This window comes from Suncus etruscus, chromosome 14 (genome assembly GCF_024139225.1).
Source record: "Suncus etruscus isolate mSunEtr1 chromosome 14, mSunEtr1.pri.cur, whole genome shotgun sequence".
In the NCBI taxonomy this organism is placed as follows: domain Eukaryota; kingdom Metazoa; phylum Chordata; class Mammalia; order Eulipotyphla; family Soricidae; genus Suncus; species Suncus etruscus.
The window spans coordinates 25,206,516-25,225,495 of NC_064861.1; the positions used below are offsets into that span (position 1 = coordinate 25,206,516).

Genomic DNA, 18,980 nt, shown 5'->3' on the forward strand with positions numbered 1-18,980 from the left:
AGAGAGAAAAGAAGTGGCTTTTCAGGTTTCATATTGTGTGGGGGATGGTAGGAAAAGCCTTAGGATGTGCAGACCCTTAGGTCAGTTGTATTCCATCCAGCACTGAAAAAGAATGTCTCAATTGACCATGAATAAGCAAAATCTATTCCAAAACTCAGTGTCCCAAATTAAAAAAGGCGAGACAGACTAGAAAGAAGTTGTTAATGAAGATAAACAGAGGTTTCTAAAAACTACACAAAAGAATCAAGTGAAAGAAATACTACAGTTAAATAAAAGTTAACATCCACTGTAGGTAGGGGTGGGAAGAGATTGCAAATGACATCACCTTAGAAAAGAACTACATAGAACTGATAGATGGTTCTGCTGAAATTGATTGGTTCTCTTCTTGAGGGGTTCTCATGATCCTGCAAACAATCCTTGTCCTATAGTTTAGATTTACAATAAGACCGAATTTCCCTTCTTATAATCTACAGTAAAACTTCACTATCTTGCTCTCCAAAACAAGCACTGTTTTGTTATTTTTTACTTTATTTTTTTGGTTTTGGGTGGGTCACACCCAGCAGCACTCAGGTGTAACTTCTGGCTCTACACTCAGAAATCCCTTGGCAGGCTTGGGGAACCATATGGAATGCCAGGATTCAAACCACGGTCCTTCTGCATGCAAGGCACACACCCTATCTCCATGCTATCTCTCTAGCCCCTGTGATTTTATTTTTTAATCTGTTTATTTTTTAAATGAAGGGGGACAAAAAAATCAACACCTATTTGAGTTGAGTCCTCCAACTCAGTTTTACGTTTTAGGCATCAGTTTTAAGTTTTCATACAACCAAGTTTCTACTTCTTGTTTTCGTGTTGAGTTGGTGGTTGTTATATGTAGAAGCTAGTCCAATCTAAAGCTGTTGTTCTTACTAAAAAGCCAAGAGAACAAAACCAAACCACAACACTTTCTTGGGTTTTATCCAAGGAAACCTGGAAGTGTGATACAGAGTTCTATGGTTCAGTATCAGTTCCAGTGGTCCTCAAACTATGGCCCTCAGGCCACATATTGTATTTGTATCTGTTTTGTTTCTTCATTGCAAAATAAGATATATGCAGTGTGCATAAGAGTTTGTTCATAAGTTTTGTTTTTACTATAGTCAGACCCTCCAATGGTCTGAGGGTCAGTGAACTGGCCCCCTGTTTAAAAAGTTTGAGGACCCCTGTAAGACTACATCCACTACCATATACATTGAAATGACAACGCAAATTTTTTTTCACAGTGTAATTTTATAGGATTTTTGTTCCTGCAACTGCTTGTTCCATATCTTTTTCATATACAGCTCAATGGTATGTGAAAGTATCAGAAAAGGTACGATGAGGAGAAAGCCACAAATGAAACTTCCACCTCCATTTCTAAAGGCTGAGGACTCTGAGGCCTTTGCCAGTTTTTAGTTAGTGGCCAAAACTTGGTTGGTTCTTTTTAGTTTGCTAATCTAATCTTCTATGTAGAAATCCCATTAAATCTATTCTGATCTCTCCTGTGACACATTTTTAATGGATAATTTCAATCATTGTCTACCACTTCTCTCAATAAAAAGCAGTTTGGAAAAAAAATCTTATTTTCATGCACAATCTTTCTTTTTTTTCTCCAGGGGATTCTCTCTTGTATTCTTTTGTAACCTTTCCACTACCAAACAATTTCAAATTTAAAATGACAGAAAACAGAAAGTCTTCTAAGGGAAAGGAACGTGATCTACAGAAACAATTTTTCTTTTTCTTCAATTGTGAATGGCTAGGTCAATTGGTACATCATATAACTTTAAAAAAAAAAAAGCACTTGAGATGAAAGATGAGGTCATTTACATAAATCTTTAAAAGCTAAACAAATTTGCTTAAACATAAAATAGAAAACAGAGCTTTCCAGAATAAAAGCACACTTAATGCTTACAGCCAATTAATGATCAGGCAAGAAGACCTGCTGCTGAGTCCTAAAAATGGTTTTCATCTATCAAGCCCCAAAACAAAACAAAACTCCAAGAGAAATCAAACTCCACCCCCACTCCAAAGGCATTGAAACAAAAGACTGATCTGTTTATATAGTCACATGAAAAATAAACATCTTTATTTTTTGCCTACTTTATTTCATTTTTCAAATAAAATTTAAATCTGTACAAAGTATACTGTTACAGTATATATTTTATAAGAATCAATGCCTAAAAGAATCACAATACTTCAATAAGCAGTACAGCAGACCTCGCTAGTTTCAGCTTTGATATTGAACAAACTCAAGCCGGCTGATGCACAACACATTTGCTTGGTTTCCACATGGTGAATTCCCAGCACTGAGATGGGAGAACATGACAGCAAGTATGGTTATATTACAGCCCGACACACTGCGCTTCTTCATGTGATAATAACTGCACATATTTAATACAGAATGCTCAAATTTACTTTTTAAATTGCATTTGCTTACTTCTTAGTTGGCAAAATTCAACATTCTTAATGGGGTCCCCAAACAGTGCAAATTAATGATATTCTACTATATAATTGGCACATTTCCAATAAGGATTAACTTGTAAACTCAAAGAATATCACAACTTTGTCCTACATTTTAGCTAATATACATCTGGTCCATTTAACCAAAGTTATTTTGGAAAGATAGCAAAGAACAATTCTATTTCTGAAATGATATTGTTTTGACCATTCTTTAGAGAAGATAAATTTTTAAATTGTCATTTAAAATGTTTTACTATAAAAATTTTACAAACTTGATTAGAAATTTCAAGATTATGATTCACAGCAGACAAATACAAACTGCTTGTATTCCAACAATACCTACTTTTAGACTGTTAAACAGAGCACAACCATGTCAGCTGTGTTAACTAAAATTCTGAATAGTGTACTAAATTTTAAGTGGTGCTGGGTCTAGCAAGTGTAAATACACAGTATATTTTAATTAAAAGAATTGTCTTCTTTATACTTTATTTGTTTTCCCATAAGGAAACATTAATGTTTACATTCTTTAATAAAGTTAATCTTACATCAGAATATAACTTAATACTGTCAGCAACAGGGACCACACACAGTAAATAAGAAGCACATTTAAAATAAGTCTGAATTCACAGAGATTAACATTTGTTGGTTAATAAAATATCGACAGTATTACAATCTTACAATATTTACAGTAAGAAAAATCTAGAGTAATATATACCTTTCACAGCAGGATTCCTTTTTTTTTTTTTTAAAAATTTCTTCCAGTTTGGGATTGTGTACACACAAAATGCTCAAATAAAACAACTCTGTAATATAATTTTAAAATAATGGATACTGGGGGAAATTCTATCACAACCATTGAAAATAATGGTGACTTTTCACGGAGTCTGTGGCATCTGAGAACCCAGTTAATTAACCAAAGTCTTGCTCAAACCAGCCTCAGTTACCCAGATTAAAGCGGCAGAACTCCGGCCTTCCCTGACTGCTGAAAACCCAACAGATTTTCTCAACATGCTATAAGAAAAGAGGGAATATTTCAGCTCACACCTCATGGCTGGAAGCCTCCGGCCAGTGCACATTCCCCAAATTATGCTTAAAGAGAGTCAATATCACCCCATATCATCACAAGAGTTTACCCTCCTACTCCAGAGCAGTTTTATACCAAGCTTCTCACTCCTCAACTCTTGTGCATTAGGTAAGGCATGAATTTGACCCATGTAATAATACACACCAGCATCATAAGAGATTTGGGACCTGGGCAAAGAAACAGAGTAGTGCAATTCGCACTGAGATTAACAAGGAAAATGGGAAGTGATGCACATTTCCAGTTAGAATGGAAAGAAGACCCACATCCCTAAACTGGAATCTGGCCTGGGCATCAGAGTTAGCACCCCCTCTCTGAATACCACAAGCAATTAGGATGTATCCTCTGGGCCTCCTCTGAGAGAGCATCTACAGCAAGTAATACCATGTGGGACATTAGTTCAGTGATGAATCCCAAGAAAGCAGACATAATTCTTGAATCTGGGGCTGTTCACAGCACCTGAGGTCACTCATCTGAGCTGTGACCTGTCCCAATCTTGCTTACTTAAGAGATCTGATGGGCACAGAACACTCAGGGATACGGCTGCTGGCTACTTTGGACTCTAGATCTCACAGGTAATCAACAGGTATCTGGGATTGAATTAGCAAACTGTACCATAGCTCCTTAAACAGACACTGTCAGGTTTGAAATCATGTCAAGCATGAATCTTCACTGTCAGGTCAAGAATCAAAGTGGGAGTCTATCTACCCACAATAGCCAAGGTTATTTTGTCTAAACCTTAGAGGAGTTGGACAGTTTTTCATTTTGCAAGTGATTATTTCAGTCAAGCTGTACTGGCAAACCAGACGGATCTATTTAATGTTTTTTTGTTTGTTTTTTTGTTTTTTAAATTCTTCCTATGTGTTAACCCAAAACTCTGTATTTGGGCTAAATACACTGACAGAGAAAATTCAAACAACAAAAGTTTCCAGTAAACTTCTGTGGCATTTTCTTTTTGGAAGTCATTGCAAAATCTAAAGGTATTTCTACCCAACAAAGTCTGTTTAAGTGTTTAGTGTTATTTCCTTTTTGGTCCTATACAGAATGCTCTGACTCTATATAGGTCTAAATGCTGCTCCATGTAGATTCTTTCTGTATATCTAAAAATATATACTTTTCAGTAGTTCAATACATGGTTAATCTTCCCACAGAGGAAGATTTTGTAATCACATGTTGCAAAGTAGAAAAACATCTCCTTTCTAAGAAAGGAAATATACTTTCCTATTTGTACACTTTTGAATAAGCCCAAAGGCATGCACCAAAAATCATTATTAAAACTAAGACATGCACTAAAACGGTGTCAAGTTAGACTTAAAGTGCTGCTTCTTGGTTTCAATTTGGAGAAGACATTTTGTCAGCTATTGACTTAAAAATCTCCCCCCCACAAGACCCACCCCCATCCATGGCATTAAGAGAGAAAAGTAAAAAGTATGCATACATTTTTAAACTATTTTTTACATGGGAAAAAGAACAGATATAGAAATTATACTATTTATAAACTGGATTCCCAGTTTTAAATAAAACGAATATTTACTGGTAAAAATTGTCAAAGCTAATACATCCAAACAAATGTTACTAGTAAATAATATTCTAGACAGAGAATAATTTACTTTGGTTTTATGCACCTTTCCAAAATACTGGTGTCCCATATGTTACCGAACTGATGTGTTCCAGCAAAGTTATAAGGCAAATCATTCTTTTTCCTAGTGAAATCTTGTTTTCCAATAGACAAAACTAAAATCTTTTGGTGAGAAAGGGGTTAAGATAATGGCTAACCCCTTGGCATCCTGAGCATTGTAGTTTATTAAACTCTACCCTGCTAGAAGTTGTCAGGCACCCTTACCCCTGTCTTGAACCAGGATTGGCTCCCATGTCTAGTTATGCCCTGACTCCTTATAAATAGCTCTTAGAACTTTGCTTCTTTTTTCTTTCAACTGGATGTTTTAATGTCTAACAAAGCTGGTTGCAATGTCACATTTTGCTAGTAGGGGCCACCGTCTAACAATAATTCCAATGGTTTAAACCAATACTTCCTAATTTTATCAATTGTCAAGTTTGTTTTTTTTTTTTCCTATAGAATTTACTTAGGGCAGAGATCCTTGGTTTAGAAGATGTGATGCCCCTGAGGTTACAAGCAAAATTACCTGTGTATGTGCATCTTATTTTTTTTTCTGGGGAAAGGGTTATTAATCACTTTCATCAGATTATCAAAGGTATCTGTGACTTCAAAAAGGGGTTACAGGAATTATAAGGATACCCGTAATTCATTCTATACAAGATTGAGGAATGGGGGCAAAAAACTAAAAACGGCCTCAACAAAAAAAGGGCCAAATTGTTGATCTTTTCCCCTTTATTCACATTTGGGAAATAAGTGCTTCAAGCTGGGAAAAATAATTAAGTTGATTAAACTCTATTAAAAATAATCAGTCATTTTCTAGTTTTTAAAAGTTTCCATATATAGTTAATTTAGTCTCTAAGAAGAGGTTTGGAGGCTGAATTTTTCTCTTTCTGTAATAAAAATTCATAGATATAATGCTGATCATTATCCACATTTAAAGAACTGGCAACATAAAACTTATGATACTGATGATGTGAGCCTCTTATTTACAACTTTGAGTAAAGGATAATCCAGAGTCAAATATATACCCATATATATTTGCCAACTTTCATTCTCCCAAATTGGTCCGTATTTATACAACCAATGGGCACAATTAGATTAGATAAACTTAAAATCTGAATAATAAAAATTTAACTTTCTACACAAATTTAAAAAAAACAAAGCCACAAATTTGCACAACACAAACATTCATACTATGTCACAGAGGACTTTTTCATTTCAAAGACATCACTGAATTTTCAACAAAATTTGCAAACATAAGCTCCAGAATGAATAGCATAACATGCTGAGAAGAGCATGTCAAGAATTAAAACATCACTCCCTCTTGTTTTTTTAAGTATGAAGTGCCTAAATTGCTATGGGAAAGTTAGTAGAAAATGAAATAAAAAAACTCTATAAAACATAATTTAGCCAAAACATACTTCTGTTCTATTGGCAAATCTCTCAACTTATTCTTTTTTCTTTTTTTGCAGTTCTGAATACTACATTGCACAATCTAAGGCCAAAAAAAAAAAAAAAAGATCACAGATACAATTTTTGTTCTCTTATTCTGTCTACAGCACATTTGTTAAATTTTAAGAATGCCTCTAGTTAAAATAGTCTCTTACCCCGTCTACCCTCCCCCCCTCAAAAAGCGAGTCACCCTCAAATTCCAAAAAGGAATATTCACCTAGCAAAATAATTTTAATACCAATTTCACATAGACCATGACAAAACTCTATGATTATATGGAACACTACATGAAAGAGGGAGCTGCCACTTGCCACCCAGTTTTTTAAGCCAATCCCCAGCAAGACTTAAATCTCATTGACTTCAGCGAAAACAAATCAACACTCCAAAACCAGGACACCTTAGGCTGGAAATTGGATCTCAAAGACATCATTTCATATACATATATATATATATCTATATATCTATATATAACTTTTTCCTATCCTAAGCTTTCACTTTGTGTACTCATATAATATAATAAAGCTCATGTTTACAAAGGATTTTCTTGGCAAATAAAAGGCCCATATTAAAAATTTTATCAAAACAAATTTTTAGTCTATATAGCTTATACTAGGAAATATTTTTCTTGGACTTATAAAGCATAGTTAATTGCATATAAGTTTTGCTTTGGGTGGGATATTGAAAAAAATTCTGTAAGAAATTAGAAAAGACTAGAAACAAAAGTGAAAGTGACTAGCCTTAACTTTCAAAAAAATCAAGTGCAAAGAGAAATAGTGCAAATAATGAAAAATTGAATTTTTATAGGCAACTTTACATCATCTTTCCTGCATTTGCACTTTTACATATTGACAAATTTTACAAACCCTAACTGTATGCAGCATGGAAATGGGCTATCATTTTTCTCCATTGACTAAGACTCAGAGAGCCTTTCAAAGACTTGTCTCAACAATCATTTAAATCACTGGTTCGTAACACAGGTTGGGAATTCCACTTCTTTTAAAAAAAAACTTTCTAAGGGGTTTGCACTGACGTAAACAAGTTATAGTATGTAATCCTACTATAATTAAAAATCTGACAATGTGAAAATCTTATGAAGTGTCAACTCTATAAAATAAGCTGTAATAAAAATAATTTGCTATTGTTAATGAACTTGACATTTGTTTAAAAAAAAGGTTGTCTTCCAATTACAAAATCAGAGCCTCTTTTTAAGCTTTTGTTAAAGAGATTTAATAGCTAATGTACAGATCTGGGTAAAATTAAACTTGAAAGCAATGTATCAAAATCACTGAGAATAAGTATACAATAAACTAGAAAAGTTGATCCAAATATACTTGAATTTTAAAAACAAATATAGCAATTCTTTAATTTTAAATGCTCATAGGGTAATGGGAAAGAAATCTAAAACAGATTTCTCTACTAAGGACTTATGAACTTCTAAGATGTACTAAATGATGTTATTAGTGTCTACCACCAGGGAACACTTGAGATTTCTACATTTTAAAGTAACAGAAAAATTGGGAAAACAAAAGTATGGAAGGTCTATTCTCTATTGTATAACTTCAGAAACATAGTGTTATTGAGGGTCTCATAAGGTCCACACATTAAACAATTGATAAAATTGCAATTATTGAATAGAAAACTAAAATTGCAATTTAATATTTTGACCTGGTTTATTATCCTCTCCTAAGGAATTTACACAGGTCACCAAAGGATCAAGGTTTTATATAATAATACTGCAGTACCAAATTATCTGACTTAAGGCTATTTTGGAAAGTAAAGATAAACTGCAATCTAATATGAATCCCAGGTGACTTGTCTGTATAGTTATGTGGTAGTTAAAAATGATAACTGATAACGTTTGATATTCTCTTGCCTTCTTTCCCTCAAAATAATCTCCCAGGAATACTTGCTTTGACCAGAAAAGTTGCCATTCCACAATTGTACTATTTAATCTGTCTCAGAAAAGCAAACACCCTATACAGAAAATAACTTGCTTTGAGCATCATAATGTCTAGTTACTAATCGGTATCTTTTTCAAAGCCAAGGTTGTATGTATGACTCAGTTTTCTTTCTTTCTGGTTTTATTTATTTACTAGACATCAACTTCATTGTCCTTAGCAAGTAACTCTCATTTCGACTCCTCGTAGTAACTTCTACCTCCAATTACAATTTTTCCCATATTACCTCCAAATCATTTCTTAAATACATTTTATACTCCCATTTACAAATACATTAAACAGATCTCTTTCTGAACTCAGATTTCCAAACCAGTAAGTCTCAGGCCCCAGTAACTTACCTAAAACACATATTAAATCTTACACTCTTCAATTCACAATTAAAACAAAACAAACGAAAACAATTTCTATGCCCTTGAAGTTGGAACTGCCAACTTAAGACTACTAAACTGCCCAATGACATAATAAAACTTAACTCTTTCTGGCTCATCAATTGGCTATGTTCTCAGGCAGGAGTCAGCAATGTCTTTACTTCTCTCAGAGGATTAAACTTGAGTGCCACTGGCTGGTCTATGGCAAGAACATCAAAGAAAAAAGAAGAGAAAAAGAGGAAAAGGAAGATAGGAGAAATACAATTATTTTAATTATAAAATTAACATAAAATAAAATTATATATATATAGTAGGGAGGTAGGTCAAATGCCATCATATAACTAGCATTGGAAATTACCAAACCATTCAGGAAAAAAAAATGACCTTTCCTCAAGCCTTCCTAGGATCCATTTATATTAAATCAGTTTAAACGAAAAGCATATGCTAACAATTATTATTTCCAGGTTTCTCAAAATCTGTAAGGGCTTGGTCCTTGAATTTGTAGGCCTCTTGATACAAAATCTAAGAAACTAATCATCAAAGCAAAGTATATATTCACAAAAACACAAATACCTTGCAATCCCAAAACAAGAAAATATTTGTTCTGTAAGAAGTAGCTTTTATACAGAAAGATCATCACAACCATGTTTCTACCTACCAAACAAGACTATTTTTCACAAAAGCAAAGCATATTAGAAGAAAAAGATGTCAAACCTAATATGGGGGCAAATAAAAATAAATGACTGGCTATGGAATCATTTTTAAAATATGCTTTTAACAAATAACCCTACTCCATACTTAATTTTTTCTAATCACATAAATTGTCATCAAAACTTAAAAATAGTAAGTTTTGCAGCTAGAAAGTAACAAATTACTGGCTTGGAATCTATCATGTTTCCTCATCTTTCATCTGGGTTGTTATATGATAGAATTTTACTTGACATATCAGTGCTAGTTTAGATGATCTTAACTTACAATGCAATTCCTAATTCCTGTTCAAATAGCCTAAGCTTTAAATCTAGGTGTTGGTTTAAGATTATATAACTGCTCAAATATTACTATTTTTCTTAAAACTGTCACAGATTCTCTACCAATTAGCACTGTGGGGTGAAAATATTAATAGCGGTAATCATATTAACTTTTCATATATTTAAATATTTCATTAACCTAAAGTTAACTTGTAGTGAAAAAAATTATAAAACGAATTAAAAATAATAAACTTTAATAGTAACCTTTGCACAATTTGTGGTTTTCTTAAGTAACTTCAATAAATTCTATTCCACTATCACAGAATTAAGATATTAAACTGAGGTATAAAAAACTGTAAGTCTTATAGTCAGAGTTACTTGAACCTAAGTTGCTAAAGATTTCTGTTTTAGCGTTCTTTTCCATAGTAAGCAGAATGAGACCATTCTCATACGTAAAAGACAAAAAAAATGGAGAAGAAAGTCACTAGATTTGGTATCTCACTTTTTATGGGGGTGGGGGAATGTTACATGTAAATTAGAATGGGAAATAAAATGAAGTATGGAGTTGTGAAAGCCACCAGAGCCAAGAATTTCAGAAATCCCCACTATAAATTCATCTGGAAATGTGTCTTTTCATGTGTTACATATAAAATGATCAGGAATATTGAAAAGAAGGTAAACCAGGTGTGTAAGATAAAAACAATCATGCTCATGATGTGATGACCATGGCTGGCAGGCAGATAACCCAAAATATTATTAAAAGAAAAATAGTTAGTTTAGGAAGTTTTAACAGTGCCAAATGCAATATACAAAGCACGGAAACAAAAAACAAATGATAGAATCCTCATAAAGGAAAGAAGTTCCAACAGAAGGAAAAAAATAACATGTATATGATATATGCATACCAAATCTTAACTGACCTAGAGACAATATGAAGTGCTTGGTTGGGATCATGGCACCCACCCAGATTCTCATTATCAATGGACTATCTAACCCCTTCCACCCAAATTTAATTCAGTATTCCTGCAGAAAAATAGACTCCTATATTAAGAAATGAAAACAGGAAGTACAACTGATATAGATCCATTGACTTTTATTACAAATGTACTTGATCACTTGGCTTTAAAAAGTTAAATCAATACCCTATTTTTCTGTATGCCAGTTACAAAGCAAACTGTTTTACAAATTAAATACCTAATTTTGACAAAAATATTAAAATTTGATGAAAAACAATTATAAAAATCCTTAATCTCTCTCTTCAAAAAGGAGGCAGTCTTCCCAGTTCTATTTTACAATATTAATAATATTCACCATTTTTAGAATAGGTAGCTAAATTATATTTTCCCGTCAGCATACAAAACTCTTAGACTAAAAGATTTTATTTGTATATGCTCCAGTTAAGTTCATGAATGCCATCTGATTGCAATATAATCAACTATCTTTAATTGACTCCAAATTTACACTTATTTAATAATTTGCATAGTTTAAAAGGAAGAAAGGTTATCCTACATCTAATTATCATAAGTCTATTACAGTGCTATTTTTCAAGGCATTAAGTATTTGCTCCCAAATCTGTCTTCTTTAGAGAGGGGTTAAAATTACTAGCAGCTTTCTTCATTACCTGAAAAGTCAAACTGGAAAAGTTATCCATCTCTAGATGTGAAGATCTTAAAAACACATTCATATACATCCTACTTTGAGTTAAATCTCAACCCCTGCATGGACAGCTAGAAAATAAGACTTTCAAAAAAATTTTGATCCTTGTTGGTTTTGGTTTCTACTCATTCTCCATGGCTTTTGAGAAGCAGGAAAAGTTTGTCTTTCGCATTTTTTTTTTTTTTTTGGCAAATATTCATCTACCTCCAATCTGTATCTAGTGGAGGAAAAGCCGACAAGGCTTTTCTTAGGAACTTCCTTTGTTGTCAAAGGCATGTATAATGATTTCTACAGTTCTGGTTAGTTAACTTTAGCTCCCTCTGTGGCTGGATGACTGCTGCTTCTAACATCAGCATGATATATAGGAGGCACAAATAAAAAGTAGTTTAAAAAAAGATTTGGTGATTTAAAAGGAAAAAGTAAAACCAAACAAACACACACATATAAGCATTCCCAATCTGGTGGCTGATCTCTGGATTAAATTACTTGACAGTGTCTCTCATTTTAAGGTCAATATTGCAATGCATTTCAAGTTTTCTACTTAGGCAAATAATATAGTTTAACCAAGCTCTTGGACCTTAATTGTAAGACAAAGCAGATCATTAAAAATAAGGCATACTTGTCAGGAATTAAGTTTTGTTTGCTTGTTTTTGGCACATTTGATCATACTGTCTTCTATGAATAACACATATGGTCAAATATACCATTATTTCCTTTTTTGTTTTAGCACAAACAGGGCATACCAACTAAGAAATTAAAAACAAGGAAAAACTCTTAACATAAAACACTGAAATATAGAACCTTAGTAAAGTACCGAGCACCTGGGGGATGGGATGGTGAGGGAAGGGTGGGGAAGGATGAAACAGGAAGTGGGCTGAAGGGAAGGTTGGGTGTTTGGGAGGTAAAGTGAGATGCAGAAAAGAGCATCTTTACAGTCATTTAGTCTTTTCTATGATCACCTCTTAAAGTCTTAAAAGATCTGCATGTGGATTTCTTTTTAAACCCACTGACCATAAATCAGACACTGGTTTAAAAATCTTAGTAAGATTGTGTTTAACTGTAATAGTGTAAAGACAATTGCACAATACATGTGCTTCTTAATCCGGTAGGATTCCAAAGCAGAATCTGGTCTATAGGTAAGAAAGGCTTCACTTTAGGTAACTGACCCTAAAGAAAACCTCGTGAAAGAATTCGCATCTCAGAGAAAGGACACTTTGCCTAAGTTTGCTGTGTTTTTGACGACTTGCACTACTTATTGCTGGCTACTATTAAACACTGATCTAGGAGTACTCCAACAACCTGTAGTACAAGGCTTAACTTTAAGAAGCTATAGTAAACAAGAGACAAAATCAAAGCAATTCTCTTTCCTAACTAGTAACAACACAATGCAGTCTTTTCCATATCACAGTTAAAGTACAGTGAACAAAACAGCTCAACAAACCTTAAGACAAGGAAGTGCAGGTTATTAATGTTTACATGCAGTTGAGAAGCATTCCAAATGTCACATTATGCACTGTAAGAGCTCAACTTTACTATATGGAAATAAAAATGCACCTTGGGGGAAAGGGAAAGCAATTTAATAATTTCCAGTGATTTTGTAAATAAAGAAACTCCTAACTATTGTACGGTCACCTCATATTTAACATTGCATGAATATTTAAAAGCAAACAATTTAATGGGGAAATGCACAGTACAATGGAAATAGCTTGTTATTCAACACATACAGTAGATCTCAAAAACAAAGACAACATACTCAACCAGGGAGCTTAAAATATCAAACCAAAACCCAAAGAACCAGCAGGAAAAAAAAAAAAGCAACAACAACAACAAAAAAAAAAACCTTCAAAAAGACAGCTGTTTCACCTGCCTAGGCCAATGCTTTACAATGTGAGAAGCGCCTATACCTTTCAGCTCCTACAGGTGGTGTCTTCTACATACAGCAGTTAGATCTATATGGCTAAAATTGCCAAAAAGAACAACCCTATCCCAGAACTCTCAGTATTAGACAAGATCCCCTTTTTTAAAACCAAAACACTTTCTACAGAATTCCAAACCAAAATGTACTGTTTAAGGCATCTTTTTTTTTTATAACATTTTCTCTTCACTCAAAGATGATAGTCATGCAGCAGTTTAATGATAAAAATATATTAATATTTTACTATACAGCAGCAAGAAGTTAGTTGTCAATTAAAAGCACACGAATATCTTTAAATGAAAACCTGTAAAATACTATCATTACAAACAATTTCAGTTTAGAGGACACCAGCTTGGTAAAGTGCTCTCCTAAGCTTTGCATTTTTATACCCTACAACCTTGAATATGAGTTATAGAACATACTTTTGATAGAACGCTTGTACATTTGAGGAACACAAATACACTTAGCATATAATGTAGCCAGTAATAACTAGCACCACAGCTACATGGAAATCCTTTACATAGACCAACTCGGCTTTCACTTTTTAAATGAAACTCAGAATCCATGGCTCAGTAGGATAACTCTAATTGTGTTGCTCTGTTTGTTTTTTTTTTTTAAACAAGTCTACTACATTAAGTTAATAGCACTGGCAAAAAAAAAAAAAAATCAAAAGATAGCTTCAGACCTCTTACAAGTTTAGGAGACAGTGCTAGTGACCACAAAGACTCACTCACTACCTGATGTCCAAATACAGGTTCACTGGAAATTGCTGCACATTAGTTAAGTTTTTAAAATCTCTCTACACAGAATAAAAAATATATATTATGAACGATACAAGTACATCTCATATACACAATAATGACAAAAACGCCTACTCAAAGCAAACAGATGCAGAAAAATATCATGGGAGATTCCTTTTTCTTTCTCTTTTTCCTTTTCCTATTTGAATAACTTTGGTTCCAACCGTAAAAATCACAACTTAGCAAATTTCATTTAAATGCCTTTTTTAATAATTTCTTCATGTTCACAGAAGTTTCACTGACCATGTTTATATGTTTAAGGTCCAGATGCAATGCATATTGTATAAAAGAGAGCACTTATTGTTTACCTTGCATGAATTTAACCTACGTACCTTTAACTCTACAAACTTCTGCATAACATTTAGACAAAGCTCAGACACACAGCATGCCTAGCCCTCAAATATATATACACATCTCTAATCACAGGTATATAGGGTGTCAAATATACTAGAATAACCTCCATGTAAGGTCTGAAATTTGGTAACAAAATGAGAAAAACTAAAAATATTATTTTACGTGTTCTAAAATATCTCTTTTTTTTTGTGCTAAAGTCAAATGTTAGCTCAACATGAAAAGGACTTTTATATAATTCAGCAATATTATAATCTTGACCATTTTGCAAACACTTTTAATAATAATAGCTTAAACGTGTACAAAAGTTCTTGGTTAATTAGGGAAATAAACACTCAGTTCTTTATATTTTTTAATCAAGTAGGAAACACAGTTCATATAATGTTATTACTTTTTGTATTTTTTCGGTTTTTGTTTTTAGCAGCTGCTTACTGTTTTATAGGGTGGATAAAGTGGACAACATCCAGCGATGGGTGGCAAGTCAAGAAGAGAAACTGTCAGTGGGTGGAGGTTCTGTGGGTGGTGCTCCCTTGGAGTTGAGTTTGTTTTTTTTTTTAACTTTTTTACTTTTTTGTTTTCTCTCTTTACAGTATATTCTCTCTGTGTGTGGCTCTGTGTGTGTGTGTGTGTGTGTGTGTGTGTGTGCGTGCGCGCGCGTGCGTGCGTGTGGGGGGCCTTTCGATTCAGTCTGATCAATCTTCTTCCCCTTCTTCCTCGCCCTGCAGCAGCAGGGTGGCGGCGGCGGTCTCCTCCTGCTGCTGCTGCTGCTGCTGGTGGAGCTGCTCGCAGGCGGCCCGCTTCTCCCTCTGCTTCTCCTGGATCTTCTTCATCTCTTCCGAGTACTTGCAGAAGGTGTGTCCGAACTTGGCCCACACCTTGTAGGGCACGGTGATGGAGTTGCGGTAGGTGGGCTTGACCTCGCTCACGCGCATGAAGACGCCGTACTTGTTGGAGCCCACGTCGAAGAAGAAGCGCTTGTTGTCCACAGTCAAGGAGGTGCCCTCGGGCAGCTCGGCGGGCTCCTCCTCCACGCCGTAGTCGTCGATGAGCTTGGCCAGCGCGTCGCGGAACTCGATGAGGCCCTGGGCGGGCAGCGCGATGGTCTGGCCCTGCGTGGAGCCCAGGCCAGGGCCCCGGTTGACCGTCTGGCGTATGCGCAGGAAGCGGCCGCGCTGGTTCTCCTTGAGATCCATGTAGTACTTGCGGTTCTCGCGCACCAGGAACTCGCTCTTGAGCGCCCGGCGCGGCTCGTCCTGCGCCTGGGCCAGGTCGGGCGGCTGGCTGGGGCCCAGCTGCGCGTAGTGCTCGATGAAGTCGCCCAGGTAGTCGCGGAACTCCACGGCCACCGACATGGACAGCGTGAGGCGGCTCTTGTTGCCGCCCGCGCCCACCTCGGCGATCTTGAGGAAGCGGCCCTTGGCGTTCTGCTTCACGTCCAGGTAGAAGCGCTTGTTCTGGATGTCCACGCGCTTGGAGGCCAGCTCCTGCGTCTCGTGCTGCAGCCCGCCCGGGGCCCCGCCGCCGCCGCCGCCTGCGCCGCCGCCTCCGCCGCCGCCGCCGCCGCCCCCGCCGCCACCACCGCCCCCGCCGGAGCCCGAGCCCGAGCCCGGGTGCCCCAGGGAGCCGCCCGAGCCCAGCGCCGCACCACCCTGCTCGCTGCCGCTGTCTCGGTCCGCCATGATGCTGCGCCCCGGCTCTGGCTCCGCCGCCGCCGCCGCCGCCGCTCCGCCCGCCGCCGCCGCCGCCGCCTCAGCCGCCGCTGCGCGCCCGCCCCGGCTCCGGCTCCGGCTCCGGCTCCGCCTGCGCCTGCTCCTGCTCCGGCTCCTGCCGCCGCCGCCGCCGCCGCCGCAACCCCCACAGCCAGTCAGCCAGCCAGCGCTCACTCTCGCGAGATCTGCGGGGAGACGAGACAGACGAGACCCGGTAACAGGGCACTGACTCCCCAGTACAGTAGCGGGGCAGGCGGGCGCCCTACTGTACGCGCCCACCGCCCTGCCGGCACGTGACCCCGGCCCCCTGCCCGCCCCGCCCCGCCCCTCGCCCCTCGCCGCTGCGGCCGCCGGCCCCCGCCCGCCCGCCCGCCCGCCCGGCCGCCAGGCGGCGCCCACCGCCCCCGCCCCACGCCCGGGAGGGAGGGAGGGAGGGGAGGGGGAGCGGGACGCCGCGTCGCAGCTGCCGCCGCCGCCGCCGCCAACCACCGCGGCCGGCCGGACGGCCAGACCCGGCCCGCACCCCGAGAGAGGCCTCTGCGGCCCGGGGCGGCGGGGGGCCGCACACTCCGCGCGCACTGCGGGCGAGGGTCCGAGGTCTCGCTCCCCGGGGACCCCAAACGGTGGGGGAGGGGCCTGCGCAGTGCACCCCCCCCCGGCTTGCTGCAGAGTGGGGGGACGCGAGGCAAAGCCCTCCTGTCCCGGACGGGCGTCCGTCCCCTCGCCCCTCGCCCCTCTCCCGCGGGCCCGTCAGCCCCTCGCCGGACCCAGACCCAGACCCAGACCCAGACCCAGACCCAGACAGACCCACCCACCGCCCGGCCTGCAGCCGAGCCGCGCCGCGCCGTCTCCTACCGCAGAGGAAGAGGACGGGAGCGGAGAGGTGGCGCGGTGGCGGCGAGCCCCGAGCCGCGCGCTCCGGGCAGGGGCTGCGGGGACGAAGACCGCCGGGCACCCACCGGCGGCGGCGCGGAGCAGCAGACACCTAGCCGGCCGGCCCTCCTCCCTCGCCCGCCGCCCTCCCTCCCTCCCTCCGTCCCCTCCCCTCCCCTCGCTGCCGCTCCCCCTCCCCGAGCACGGCAGCAGCTCTGGCCTCAGATGATCCCGCTCCCCCGCCCCCCAACCGCAGCCCCGCACAGTCGGGCGGGCGCACTCACCGGCGGGGGGAGCGAGCCGAGCCGAGCCGAGGACGGCAGCCGCGCCAGGGCCGGGTGCCCGCAGTGCCAGTGCCCGTCGGCCCAGCTCCGCTCCGCGCTTCCCCCACCAAGGAGCCATCCGAACGAGAAACCCCGCACCCCAAGCCTTGGGCCAGACCCCTCGGGGATCGTCGGCCTCTCCCCCACTCCTTACGAGATTTGGGGAAGGGGGGCACCCTGCTCAGGGCTGCGCCCAGCCCGGGTAGCCAGCCAGCTCTGCGGATGAACTAGGCCCCGCCGACAGCCTTCAGCCCCCTAGCCCACTCTCCCTCCGCCCCGAAAGCACCCAGAACGGAGGAGACAAACCCGGCAGGCTTTAGGAAATGCACGAGCTAAAAATGTCAGGAATTTCCTGGGAAACGCATTTCCTTTCGGGATTCATTAAAGCAGGTTCGGTTGCCCCTTTTACCTAACCCTCCTCCCAGAAACTCCGAAGTGTCGAGGAAAAAACCCTCCTTCCCTAAGTAAAATGTTAAAAAATGATCGCCGATTTTTGGGGAGGGAGCTGTGCTTATGACTATGAATTAACCAGTGGTTTGGGGGCTGTTACATTTAAATGGGGGGGTCTCCCTGGTACCAGAATCGGACCGAGAAATCGCTGATTTGTTTTCTCCCAGATCCGAAGCAGAATAGGCCTGTTTTCCTTTTCCCAGATAAAAGCGAATGCTCCCTCTCCCTCACTGCAGTCTGCAGCACCGGTACCTGTGGGAAAACTAAGGCCTATCTCCAAGGGACTCCAGACGATGCCATCCACCCTCCCCTTCACCTCTGCAGGGGACTCAGACACAGACCTCAGTCCTACTCCTAAGGTTTCCATCTGGAGAGGAATGTTCTTATCCCATCGGTGGGTTCTTTTCCCACTGAACGTTTCCCAACCCTTCAAGACATATCTCCCTCATTCGTAGCCCCACAGACAGGTTGCCCAAGCTCTCTCTAAAAAAAAAAAAATATATATATATATATATATATATATATAGTAATAATGATAAAGAGAACTTATGATTAAGAAACTAGATCAGTCCAGGGCTAAGACTTTATCAATGCCTGAACCCTCAAAATTCCCTAGTACATCCTTTACCTCCTGGGCAAATCACCCTGCTATGTACGCACAGTTTCCTTTTCCTTCGAGCAAGGGCCCCATCCTACCCAGCTTTAGCTATTACAGTTCTGGACCGAGTTTATTATTTCTCTGTTAAAAAGGAAGAAATAGGGCAGAGCACCCTGACTATCAAATAGCAAAGGAGGCAGCTCTATGCCCCCGACCCTGAACCACCCATCTGCCCAGTGGTGTCTAAAATAGTCCCTTAGAGAACAGACACCCTGGAGGGGAGGCCCACTCAGAAAGCCAGCTTTCAATCTCAGAAAAACTTCCCCTTAGTTTGAGCATGCCCTCCAGTACTACGTAGTACCCTTTCAGCACTGATTTTTCTGCA

General features: G+C 39.7%; 2 protein-coding genes across 2 annotated transcripts; both read right to left on the bottom strand.

Moving 5' to 3' along the window:
* Positions 1 to 2,070: 2,070 nt before the first annotated feature.
* IGIP (IgA inducing protein) lies at positions 2,071 to 6,491 on the bottom strand. Its single transcript, XM_049786045.1, has one exon. It carries the CDS (start codon positions 2,402 to 2,404, stop codon positions 2,243 to 2,245), a length of 162 nt encoding a protein of 53 aa, XP_049642002.1. The 5' UTR covers positions 2,405 to 6,491; the 3' UTR covers positions 2,071 to 2,242.
* Positions 6,492 to 10,998: 4,507 nt separating this feature from the next.
* PURA (purine rich element binding protein A) lies at positions 10,999 to 16,321 on the bottom strand. Its single transcript, XM_049786026.1, has one exon. The coding sequence runs from the start codon at positions 16,319 to 16,321 to the stop codon at positions 15,335 to 15,337; it is 987 nt and encodes a 328-aa protein (XP_049641983.1). The 3' UTR covers positions 10,999 to 15,334.
* Between the last annotated feature and the right edge of the window lie 2,659 nt (positions 16,322 to 18,980).